The sequence below is a fragment of the Populus alba genome, chromosome 13 (genome assembly GCF_005239225.2).
Source record: "Populus alba chromosome 13, ASM523922v2, whole genome shotgun sequence".
Lineage (NCBI taxonomy): Eukaryota > Viridiplantae > Streptophyta > Magnoliopsida > Malpighiales > Salicaceae > Populus > Populus alba.
In genome coordinates this window covers 12,381,888-12,395,117 of record NC_133296.1, presented here as the reverse complement: position 1 = coordinate 12,395,117, position 13,230 = coordinate 12,381,888, and the positions used below count along the sequence as shown (strand labels likewise).

Below are 13,230 nucleotides of genomic sequence, written 5' to 3'. Positions count from 1 at the left end.
TATGATTTATCTATAATTTTTTATACATGTTTCATATAGATTAAATTTATTTTTATAAATTAAAATGTTTATTTGTTTATAATATTTTGATCTTGTACAACCTTACATAGTTTTTTTTTTTCAATAAATTTTAAATGTGTTGATTTCTATTACAAATTAATTTTAATAAATAAATTCATTAAACACAACTGGGTTAATAACCCATGTTACATTATTAAATATTTTAATTTACACTTGTCTCTTAATTTTTCATGTTTCATTTGTATTTTTTATCAAATTTTTTTTTTATCAAATTATTCCAATCTCATGACCTAAAACGACATTTAATCTAGATATATCTTATATCTAGGTCATGAATTTTGTGTGTTAACCCAGCTTTGTTCGGGGTAATATTTTTAAAATTTTGATTTTTTTTGTTCCTGCCTCGTTTCTTATCATATTATCAAGTTAATCAAGATTTAACTTGATTATTAAATTTATCCTACTTCTTTAAAAAATAATCATCTCCTAAACTTGTTTTTGTTAAAAAAATTTGGTTCCGCCTGCAACGTCACTTGGGCCACCGATCTAGTTTTCCTCTAAAATAATAACAATATTCATTCAATTTGAGATTTAAAGATCGAATCCATACTATTTTTTAATAAAATAGCATATCTACATTCGAATCAATTGATATCATTTATAATGAAATCATAAGTTTTTAGCATCCACAAAATGTGGTGATAATCCTCCCTTTGTATATAATATATAGAATGAGCAATTCATGCTAACAAAAAAAAAAACTGACCTAACAAAAATATATTTGTAAACGAACTTTTTTTAAGCTAAATGACATGTTTTGTTTTTTTATTTATAGTTTATACTAATGTACAAAAAAAAGTGAGTCTTCATGGTTTTTACTCATGTATACAAATTTTTATTATTGATTTTATCCTTTACGTGAGGAACTATGTTTTTTCATTTAACTACATTAGTGATTACTATCAATCAGTTAGTTATTCATTGGATAAAACTTGGGAAAAAAAGAAGAAGAATTTTTTCGGTTTATTTTCTATAATTTCACGTTATTTTTTAGTCAACAACACATGATACTTAAACTAAATAAAAAGGCAACAAAAGCATAAGTTTAAAAGAAGAAATTCCATATAAAAATCTATATAAAAAAAAAATCATATAAAATAAAAAAGAAAAGCAAGAGTTTATTGACAAAATGCATCGTTTACCTTGACCTGTTTTCTAAGATTCTATTTAATAGCGTGAGAAATTATTTTTTAAAGTATTTTTTATTTAAAATTATAATAAAATAATTTTTTTACAAATAATTGAAAAAATATCAAATAAAATTATATTTAAAATAAATGTATTTTCAAAAACACCATTAAAAAAAAAAAGCACACAACGTATGATTTATGATTTGTAATTCCAAGAAACTAACGCCACCATTATTCACCTACTCTCACAAACCTTTTTAATACCAAATTAATTACTATTTAAATATAACATAAAATTCAATCTTTCCTTCCATTCCTACTGAGTCCTTTTCTATTCTCTCTTGAAAACACCGAAAAGAAACGCATTGCCATTGCAATCTCAATTTCATTCCCTGTATCCCTGTTTGTCTCTCTAGGGCTATTTTTTTTAATGATTCCAGAATTAAAACCCAGAATTCAAAATCTAAAATTTCTTTGAAATTCTAACCCAGCTCAAATCTTTCTTCAAACCCCATGATTTTTTTGCCCCAGATCAAAATGGGTTCAATTCAAAACGATAACATCACAAGCTAATAAACGTCAAAATTATTCCACCAAGAAACCCACAAATTTTCAATTTTTTTTCTTTTTTGGTAATTTAGATTTATGGCATCAGCAAGGAATCTAGTAGTTGAAATAGCAGCAGGAAACGAGAGAGGGAAGGTGTTAACGATGAGAGATGAAGAGAAAGCTAAAGAGGACGATTCACCCTCTGCTAAAAGGTCTAAATTTGAGAGATTTCCATTGACAAGATGGGAATTAGCTGCTGCTCTTGGGGTCTTTTTAGTCTTTTCAACTGGTTTGTTTTGTATCTACTTGACAATGCCTGCTGCTGATTATGGCAAGCTCAAGTTGCCTCGTTCTATTTCAGATCTTCGCTTGCTCAAGTATGCCGCCCTCTTTTTCTACTTTTTTTAATTTCAATTTTTTGGGTTCTTTTTTTAATGCTCAAATTTTGATGGGTTTTAATTTGTTTGGTTTTTGAGTTATTGGGTAGTGTGTATGGATAGATTATTTGAAATGGCTTAGGATGTTTTCGGGTTCTATTGATTGGCGTTTGTGAATCATAAGGACTTGATGCTAAAAAGTCAGCTAAATATTGATGGAAGCAGTTTTCCTAATTAAAATACCTTTTTTTTTGGGTAATTTATTGAGGTACGGGGGTTGTTGAATTCTGGACATTGTTTCTAAGTGTAAGGAGATGTTGCGTTGATAGATTTAATTTGCTTCTTCATGTGTAATTGCTATCAAGCTTGAAAACCTAAAAGTGAAAGGGTTTTGATGTTTGTTTGTGGTGAAACTCAGAAATGGAATTTAAGTTCTTTCATGCTAGATTACGGTTGTGATCATTGGAATGGGATGAACATTCTTTGTTCAAGAGATTGATGAAAATTTTATGGCAGATTAAGTGTTTTTGTAGATTATTTGACATTGTCTCAGAAATGGAGCGGTGAGTTAGATTATCAATTTCAGCGTTATTAGTCTATATAAATTGCTTAGATTTGTAATGTACAATCTGTGTATGTGTTGGTTTTGATCTTCTAATTGTTTGCCATGCATGTTTGGAAGTCAGTTCCTCGTGCTAAGTTGTGTTAAAAACCAAAATGAACTGTTTAGTGGCTAAGCATTCCTGTCAATTACTTTCTATATATCCTTATTCTGACTGTGTAATATATTCACTAAATACATTGCTCTTTATTTGCTTCAGAGACAATCTTGCAACATATGTGAGTGAATATCCAGCACAGTTCATTCTGGGCTACTGCTCTACTTATATCTTCATGCAGACGTTTATGATTCCTGGAACAATTTTCATGTCATTACTAGCTGGAGCTCTTTTTGGCATTGTTAGGGGACTCTTTTTAGTTGTCTTCAATGCCACAGCTGGAGCGTCTTCCTGCTTTTTCTTGTCTAAGTTGATTGGCAGGCCTCTAGTTAATTGGTTGTGGCCTGAAAAAATGAGATTTTTTCAGGCAGAGGTACTATTTTTATAATGTGTTGGGAATTAACAATCTTACTACAATCTTCATATGTTTGTTTTTCATTATATTCCACATTTCTGTAATACCTTAACTCTTTTGGAATTCAGATTGCTAAGCGAAAGGAAAAACTGCTGAATTACATGCTCTTCTTGAGAGTAACTCCAACGTTGCCCAATCTTTTTATCAATTTGGCATCTCCAATAGTGGACATACCATTTCATATTTTCTTTTTGGCTACTTTACTGGGTCTTATTCCTGCTTCCTATATCACTGTCAAGGTAAGTTTTTCTACTTATTCCCTGGTTAATCAAACTAAGGTGGCTTATTTTGTGGTTTCTTTCTGAAGTTCGTGGCTTATTCATGTTCTTGCTTTAGTGATTGCTTGCCCTTCCAAACATTTGTGTTTTGCTTGTTTTCAGATCATTTCTGGAATATTATATTTGAACTGTGACATATATTCATCAATATTGCACCGTTTGGTAATTTGCAAGGAACCTTTTGCTACATATCATTATTAGTTCACATTGTAGAAATTTGGAGAAATAGTGATCACATGGTGATGGAAAAAAGTATTTTGTATAGGGCCTACTAGCAACGTTCGTGAAAATGATGCTGATAAAATTGTTATTTGGATAATTAGCGTCATCTTGCTAATCATGTTGCTTCTCTTTCCCAACATCAGGCTGGCCTTGCTCTTGGGGATCTCAAGTCAGTTAAGGATCTATATGATTTCAAAACTTTGTCTGTGCTCTTCCTTATTGGATCCATTTCCATACTTCCTACCCTTTTAAAGAGAAAGCGGATATATGAGTGAAGGTTGTATTGGTGAGGCTCTCCCACCAAAGGTGGCTTAATAAAGATCTCTTGACTGTTTGCTTAGAGGATCTGAAAAATGCCGATGGGCAGCACCCTTTTTTTTGCCACAAAACACAGCAGGACACCTGCTTCGCATGTGATACACATGGATTGATTAATTCTCCCCTATGACACAGATAAAGATACAAAAGTACATGCATCTTCTTTATAATTTTTTTTTTTTTTTTTTCATGTAATGTTGATTCAATGATCTCCCAATATGGATTATGTATACAGTTGGTAGCCGGCAATGTTATAGGAAGGTGTTGTAATCCTTCGTGATCTTTGAAAGATTAATGCTAGGTTGTATTGCTGTTGATTGTAACAACTAACTAAGGTAGCATTGACAGATTATTGGCTTTCTGGTTTTGCCTATTCATTAATCAGCAGAAAACTGAGCAGAAACACAAGCACTGGCCATGAAATACATGCGAGCAATGTTGAATGGCAAATGTTATGAATGCAACAACTCGTGTAAGAACCGGACATAATTCAGCCAGTTTTACCTGAGGGATGCAGCAAGTCAGGAACAGGCTGAAGGACTTTGCAAAGTCCTTGTTCCAGTCACCTGGCTCAGGTTTCTGAAAACTGAAATGCAATAGAGACCTCTCCTCCCGATGGTAATTTTCAGGTTGTAAATATGATGGGAGACTTGTCACGTTAAGAAAAGCATTTTGACGCCTCGTGATTCGCGAAGGATTGAAAACTTTTTTTAAAAAAAAAAAAAAATCTCCTTTGATTCGACCAGAATACAGGGATCTCTGAAAGCAATGATCTGGAAAAAAAAAAAAAAGGGAGAACGTCATGTGATAATGTTCCTGCCATCTGTAATATTGGAAAAATGAACAAAACTTCAATTTCACTCCACTACTGGCAGTAAGCAGTGTTTCATATTGTTTCATTAGCAATCCTGCACACATTAGAGAAGTCGAGGGTCATAATGGGAGAATGGAGCTTCACATTCACCATTACCGAGAGAATGAATAAAGAAAAGAAATTGCAGAGAGAACGAGAAGAAAAGAAACAAAAGGAAACGTTTTTTTTAAAAAAACAAACAAACATTAGACTGTAGAAGGTTCTTTCTATTAAAGTAGACGCAAGAACAAAAGAAGTATTCTTTCATTTAAATTCCAATCAAGGCTCGTCAAATCTATAGAGGCCATGCCCTTGTCTCATCTCCATGTAACGGTAAGAGCTAAGACAACCGAAAGCAAGCACAGTTTAAATCAGCCACTTGGCCCAAAAATTCGTAAGAGCTGGCCATTTTACAACTTTCGCATCAGTTGCAATTATAGTTTTTTAAGATTGGTGTCCAAGGTACGGACTTTAAGTTTTGATCAGGTTATCGGGTTGATTGGGTTAATTTAATAAAAAAATAAAACAACATTATTGTAGTAAAAAAAAAACAAAACAAAAATAAAAATTAATAGGTTTGCAGCCGCGTTTTGACCGGGTTTTGTTGGGTCAACTGGGTCGTCGGTCAACCCGCCGGGTCACATCGGGTTTTTCTTTTTTTTATTTTTTTTTCAACTCGGCCCGGTTCCAGCCTCGAGTCAGCAGGGTTCCAGGTTGACCCGCCAGGCTGGGCCGAGTTTCAAAACTATAGTTACAATGAAAACACCAATTTGACCAGTAACATGAGTGTTTGTACCATATTCTTAAAAATTTAAAATTTATTTGTATATTTTAAAATAAATTTTTTATATATTTTTTTATATGGCATGTTAATTTAAAAATTATTTTAAAATATTTTAAAATAAAAAAATACTTTCAACCATCATCATTACTATAACCCAAACAATTGATCAATAATAAAGAAATAAGCTGCAAAGAGATAACAAAGAAGTAAGAGGAAAATAGGGTTCTACCTAAAAGACTTGCATAATTCGAGTAGAAAATGAAAATTATGAAAGTCTTTACCCATTAAATCACATGAAAATAAACAACAATAGGCAGTTTGCTATCAAGCATGTATACACGAAAGTTCAGCTTGGCAGTTTTTTAAGCATCAGGAGTTATAGCAGAATAAAAGACTTAATTTTCCATGTGGATGAATTAATTTACACGTGATTCTTTTTATTTTTTAATTAACATGGATGTTCAGGTCGGTTTACGCGTATTTTGACTAATCTTACAGATTTTGAAATTAACAATTATATAAAATTTTAGTAGTTTTAAGAGAACTCAAACTTATAATTATCGGAGAACAAACCCAAAATTTAATCAATTAATCTACCCCTTAAGATTAATTCGCACGTGATTTTTAGTAGTTCGTAAAGTTAGTTAGTAGTTGGCTGTTAATAACGGTAACCTAGTTAGAAATGGAAGGCTAAGAGTATAAATTCTTCTGTATCAATACCTTGGAAGATATTAAAGAAGCTTACAAAGATGATCCTCTCAAACAAAACATCAGATGATCAATCCAGACAGCTAGCCAAATTATTCTTATTAAGGACGACCGGTGATATTTAAAAATAAAATGGTGATTGGCAGCTCTGAGAAAAATCTAAGAACAAAATTAGTAATAAAAGCTCATCATTCTTGTATTGAAGGGTATGTTGGTATTCAAAATTCATACAAGAGATTGAAGGTTATGTTCTTATAATTTTATTTTTTATTTTTTCCCGGAAGGAGTTATTCAACAAGCTAGGGGTTAAGTTGCTTATAAGTTGTGCTTACCATCTTCAAACTGATGGCAAACAGAAAGGGTGAATTAGTGTCTAGAAACCTGTCTTAGGTGCATGGAAATGCACAATTCAAGAAAATGGTATCAATGACTATCTATTGCATAGTGATGGTTCAAGAACTAGAGGGAATTTGTCGTGGGTGATTGCCTTATCAAAAAAAAAAAAAAAAAACGTTGGCTTTGAGGGATTTCAAACTCAATCCATGATTTTATGGTTCTATCTGATCATTCAAATAGTTAGAGCAATAGAATATAGATTGCAATTACCAAAAAAAAAAGCATCAATTCATTTTTCATGTTTCACTATTAAAGAAAAAGGTAGGCAGTAATGTTGTGGTAGCTACTGAAGAAGTTACAGCATGAAGGACCAGCTTGGAAGTTTTTAAGCAACAGGAGTAGGAGTTGGAGCAGAATAAAAGACTTAGCTGCAGCACATTTTGCAGGTAGATGAATTAATTCACATGTGATTCTTAGTAGTGAGTTGGTAGTTAATGATGGCGAGTTAAGCTAGGAATGAAAGGCAAAAAGTCCGTATAAATTCTTTTGTATCAATACCTTGGAATTATAATTATAATTATAACAATAGCTATAACAGCTCCAAGTTTTACTGTGTAAATCCATAGTAAAATGCTAGTCTTTTTTTTTTTTTTTTTTAGCTTTTTATTTTTTTGTAATTTTTTTTCTTTGTTTTTTTTAAATGAATTTTTTTTTTGTTAATGTTAAATTTTTTTCTATTTAATTATCAAATTTTTATGATACAGGTTTTGGGGTTAATGGGTTAACCTAGATTTTTTTCTTTTAATTTTTCTTTTTAATTAATTTTTTCAAGTGCAGTCCATATTGAAATGCTTAGCAGTCTTTTTATTTTTTGCTTTATTTTTTGAGCTATTTTTTTTTTTGTTTTTAACCTGTTTTGTTTTCTTTTTTTTTAATTAATATTTTTTTTGTTTATTTTTTTTTGTTAATGTTAAATTTTTTCTATTTAATTATCAAACTTTCATTACATGGGTTCTGAGTTTGACGCATTAACTCGGATTATTTTTAATTCATTTTTTGTTTAATTTAGTTTGTTAATGTTAATTTTTTTCTATTTAGTTATCAAATTTTCATGACACAGATTCCAGGTTTGACGGGTTAACCCGTAAATTTTTTTTTCCTATTCAGTTATCAAACTTTCATGACATGAATCCCAAATTTGATGGGTTAACCTAGTTTGAAGGTTTAATCCAGTTAATTCAGATTTTCTTTTTCTTTTTCTTCATTGGTTTTTCCTTCATGTAGGCTTTTCTTTCTTTGTTTTTTTTTAATTAATATTTTTTTTGTTCTTTTTTTGCTTTTTTTTTTAATTATTATTTTTAAATTTCGTTTGTTAATATTAAGTTTTTTTATGTTTAGTTATCAAATTTTCATGACACGAATCCCAAGTTTGACGGATTAACCTGGTTTGACGGGTTAACCCAGTTAATTAAATTTTGTTTTTCTTCATTAGTTTTTTTTTTCTTCCTGTAGGTTTTTTTTCCTTTGTTTTTGTTCATTTTTGTTTATTAATGTTAATTTTTTTCTATTTAGTTATCTCACTCTCATGACACGAATCTCAGGTTTCACGGGTTAACCTGATTTGGTGGGTTAACCCAGTTGATTCATATTTTTTTTCTTTCAATTTCATCTTTAAATATTGTAATTAACTATAACTAAAAGACATTAATTTTTTTTCTTTTAATTTTATGACACGAATCCCAGGTTTGACGGGTTAAACCAATTGATTAAGATTTTTTTTCTTTTTTTTAAGTAGTTTTTTTTCTTTTAGTTTCATCTTTTAATATCGATTTGATTAAAAATTTAACTTTATGATTTATTTTGTTTACTGGCCATTAAATTATTGTGATCTCATGAGAGGATTTTACTGTACCCTTCCTTACAAAGCACCATTCATCGGAATAATGCTTTGCTTTATTGTTTTTTTTTTTTTTCAATTAATCTTTTTTTTTTAGTTTTATTTTGTAATATTAAATTTTTTTCTTTTTTAATTATTATATTTTTATAACAAAATCTTGCAACCAGACTCATATTAAAAGCTTCGGGTTTGATGTTGCAATCAAACTCACTTAAACTTGGGTCATGCAAGTTTAATATTATTATTAATATTATAAATATAACTTTTATCAGGAGTGACAGACAAACCTAATGCTTTTAGGTATAACTTTGTAAAAAAATCTAATATTCTTAAATTTTAATTATTTTTAATATTTTTTATATAAAAAAATTAACTCACAGCATAGCACAGCCACATTTATAGTGCAAGTTAAAACTGATGAGCATTTTGCAGAATATTGCAGAATCTCTTTCTCTCCACTATTTCTTCTATTTCTCACTATTGTTAAGGATTAACCTTAACAATTATGTCACCCACTACACTTTTGCGTTCTACAAATAATTCACATGTGCAAAATTAATTTTCATTATTCAACATCAGAAGTCACTATTCAATCTAAACGTTGCCCTGGAAGGGGAATTAAAACAACATCAAAAGTAAAAAAGAAACTTCACAGTGCATCGAGAGCATTCAACCAAACCTCTCCAGAAAATCCTATGAATCAAGAGTAGATACAGGGTAGTCTTGATAGCCAGTGATACCTGTTATCCTTATCCGAGTATTTGGCTGCATAATTGAGTAAAAGCAGTTTCAAAAACATCAGGCAGCAGAAAGTCCTTTCTATCAATCAAAGTAGACAAAAGAACAACGGAAGTCTTCTTTCATTAAATTTCATTTATTAAGGTTTGACCAACATACTCGGTAACTAATGTGGCAGCTTAAGTGGTAAGTGCCACATTAAGTAACCCCAATGCAGCTGGGGCTGCTACCGCACCTTCTATATTTACCCATTTGTATACAAGAAGCTCCTTATGCGATCCACCTCAAACCATGGTCAAAACACTGCTTTTGAAGAAGCGCACACAACATGCTTTTGTACATGGAACTATGGAAGAAAGAGAGAACCACCAGGTTTACTTAACCATTGCAAAACCACCAGGAATTACTAAGATGCCTCCCTTTATTTGTTGTATATCAATGAAAATTTTTCTTCTCATCTTTTATTATGCAAATGATACATGTTCTTTTGTGTCATTTTATTGGCAACAAAACTTCTAATATCAGTTTTCACCAAATACTTCCGAAACGTTCTTTCTTTGAACAAGACAGCCAAAGAGTTCTCCAACAAAACTTTCTTCTCTATGGGAGCTTTTTTCTTTTTTCACACCACAACTGCAAAACCCATAACTAAGACAAGTAGGCACCAAGTAAGCTAAATACGACATCTTGATCTTAATAAACTCTCCTATATGTTGGTATCTCTAGCATTACCCGTTGATACTTGTGGTGTTAAATAGTAAACGAGTGCTAGTTAAAGTGTTGGAATCTCTAGCATTATTAATTAGGGAAAAGGATAGCCACAGCTTACTCAACTCACACTTCAAATGAGTTCTGACTTTTAAAGGTGAAGAGTGATTCATGCATTCACATAATAAAACTTTTGATGGTTAATGTGCCTGTAATGCTTGAGGTGAAAAACAAAACAGATTTACCTGTCGGTGACCGATATTTCTCCTGTAGTTTTTCTTCTTCTTATATTTGAAGACAATCTTTTTAGCATCTAATCCCTGAAATAATAATACAAGTGAAAAAATTAAGGGCCCAAAGAGAGTCGGAGAACAAAAATAAAAGTAAAAGGCCATCTGAAAGAAAAGATACATATAATCAGACAGCTATGAAACCTACCTGCTCTTCAACTACAGCATGAACAGTAGCATTAGTCACCACTGGTTTTCCAATATAGGCACTTGTTCTTGTTCCCACAAGTAACACCTTATTCAGATTTACCTGCAGAAGAATCAAAGACTGAACTTTTAAATCAAGGCAAAATGCAAACTGTGAAAGAAACTACAGCCAAAACCAGATAGATAATGTTTCTCTAATAGAAAAATAAGGAATAATCAATTAGATCTTTTCTAACATTGAGCCAGAGATGCAAGCCAGTGTAATCCATAAATAGAATCCTTGGTTGATTATCAGCTTTTTTATTTATAACAAAGAAAATAACAAGAAATAGTAGCAGCACCGAGATTTCTTCTTCTTTTCTTTTTTGGAGGTAAAAAAGAAATAGAATGAAATAGTTTCTAAAAAGAAAAAATTAATAAATAGAGATGAAAACTCGATGTCAACACCAGAGAGGTCATGTTAAGCCAGAATACATTACATTCAACAACTTACTCAGGGAAAATCTCTCAAGTTCTGTAATTTGTGTAAGAATTGGACATAATTAGTCATGACAGTTTTAGTTTTAGGATCTAGAACACGTTAAAAAACTATCCAGACTTCTCCCCAGTTGAATTTTCAGGATGTAAGGGTAATGAAAAGTTCTTGCACATCATGGAAGCAAATCATTTCCTCCACGTGAAAGATTGGAAAAATAAACAACCAGCTAATTGATCTGACCTGCAAGCAGGATGGTTTCTCTAAAGGTGTATTTTTTATGAAAAACTCTCTTTTTTCAGTGTCATAGGCAATGCCTTTGGTTTAAAAAAGGCGTTGCCTTTTTGTTCATGGCATGATCGGATATCCATAAAATCCAGTCATGGCCTTGTCCTACATGGCTCAAATGATATTGCAGTATCCGGTTCTGCAGTGATTTAAAAATATTATCGTAGGAAATGCAGCATCCTTCTGGATTTTCACATGGCTTATTGAAATCACAATAAAAATGATTTGGAAAAATGCATTTAAAATCAATGCTTTTCGAATATCCAAAGGCATTTTCGCCTCTTAAAAGTGGGGTAAAAAAAACTTTTTTGCATGAGAGAATACGCCCACTGTACAAAATATTGGCAAATGTACAGAATTTCAATTTTCAAGTAACTACAATCACTGGCAGTGAGCTGTCTTTTCATCATTGTTTGATCAGCAATCAAGCATGCACTTGAGGATGACATTATGAGATTGGAGCTTCACATTCACCATTGAAGAGAGAAAAAAGGTCCTATGGCAATCCCAAATCGAAGTTAAGAGTAGACAAGAGAACAATTCTTACCACATAAGCTAACAACACATGCTAACCACGTGAAAGTTGCAACTAGCTTGGAAAATATGTTAACTAATAAAGATACAAAAGGAAATGATAGCAACCTATACCTTATCATTGACATTAGCACCTTTTAGCCTCTGCACATAGAGCCATCGCCCTGGGATAACAATGTACTGGCGAGATCCTACCTGAAAAAAAAAATTGAAACACAAGCCCCAGAGCAGAAGGCAGACAAATTATGCAAAAGTCACTAAGAGGAAAACCATAAAAGAACAACAACAAATCTTCTCAAAACCTCTAAATTACTCCGCATTACATTCACCATTGGAAAAAAGAAAACAATCAGAGTCATTGATTAGCAAAATCTTAGTCTGCCGAGGCATAAATGGCTTAAAACCATTTAGCTAATCATAAACTCACACTTGAAACAAAAACTATAACTAAAAACCATCTGGGTAGTCAGAAAATCAATCAAAAAACACTCACGTCAATCAAAAATACATCTTTAAAGGCCCAAAAATTAGAATTTCCACTGTCATTCAATACTCACCATAACAACAGCAAAAATCTCCTCACGCTTGGGTGGCTCTTCCTTAGCAACCTCAACCACCTGCGTGGCAGCAGGCTCAGGGTTAGCCTCTGAAACAGGTACTTCAGGCTCTGCTTCGACAACAAGAGCTTCAGATTCAGATAACTTGGGGGGATTGGAAAAAAATGTGGGTCTTTTAGAGAAAATAAGAGAAGAGGAGGATAAATTCTGAGTGGTCTTTGAGAAAGACCCAGAATTGGGTTTGGAGAGGCAAAGGGATTTAGAGAGAGGTGGGTTTTGTGCATTGGAGATTTTGCATTGAGTGGTTAAAGAAGAACAGAGAGCTACAAGTGTTGTGGAAGAAGAAGTAGCCATTGTTTTGGAAATGAGAGCAGCGAAAAGCTCTCTCCTTTTGTGTTGTTTCTTATTTAGCTTTGAAGCTGGGCGCTTGAACCGACTTATCCTATCCGTTTACATTTCAAATATTAATATACCCTTGATTTTTCTCTCATTTTCGATGTTTTCTATTTATTTATTCATTTATTTTAAGTTTATGAATTTGTAAATTTCCTCCCTCTCACAGGAATTAACCCAGCCCAGATTAATCACTCTTTTTTTAATTACAAAAAAAAAAATTATTTTTATTTTTTATTTTACTATTTTCAAACAATTTTTCACATACATAGATTAAATTTGCCTCTCGTAAAATCAAGCTATTCACACCAAAATTGTTTATCTTGAAATTTGAGTTTTAGTGATTAAGGAGATAATATAGGTTAATTTTTTTTAAGATGAACATTAAATACTTTAGAAATCAACATAATAATGGTTATGAAATCTTAGATGT

The 13,230-nt window shown here is 31.7% G+C and overlaps 2 protein-coding genes across 2 annotated transcripts; one reads left to right on the top strand and one right to left on the bottom strand.

Moving 5' to 3' along the window:
• The first annotated feature begins 1,491 nt into the window (after nucleotides 1–1,491).
• LOC118035531 (uncharacterized membrane protein At4g09580) lies at nucleotides 1,492–4,470 on the top strand. Its single transcript, XM_035041125.2, has 4 exons — nucleotides 1,492–2,137; nucleotides 2,959–3,229; nucleotides 3,340–3,510; nucleotides 3,915–4,470. The coding sequence occupies exons 1-4, from the start codon at nucleotides 1,857–1,859 to the stop codon at nucleotides 4,044–4,046; spliced, it is 855 nt and encodes a 284-aa protein (XP_034897016.1). The 5' UTR covers nucleotides 1,492–1,856; the 3' UTR covers nucleotides 4,047–4,470.
• Nucleotides 4,471–9,213: 4,743 nt separating this feature from the next.
• Nucleotides 9,214–12,828, bottom strand: LOC118035532 (large ribosomal subunit protein bL21c). Its single transcript, XM_035041126.2, has 5 exons — nucleotides 12,405–12,828; nucleotides 11,962–12,042; nucleotides 10,552–10,653; nucleotides 10,359–10,433; nucleotides 9,214–9,432 (listed from the first exon to the last, which is right to left on the bottom strand). The coding sequence occupies exons 1-5, from the start codon at nucleotides 12,756–12,758 to the stop codon at nucleotides 9,361–9,363; spliced, it is 684 nt and encodes a 227-aa protein (XP_034897017.1). The 5' UTR covers nucleotides 12,759–12,828; the 3' UTR covers nucleotides 9,214–9,360.
• Nucleotides 12,829–13,230: the final 402 nt, after the last annotated feature.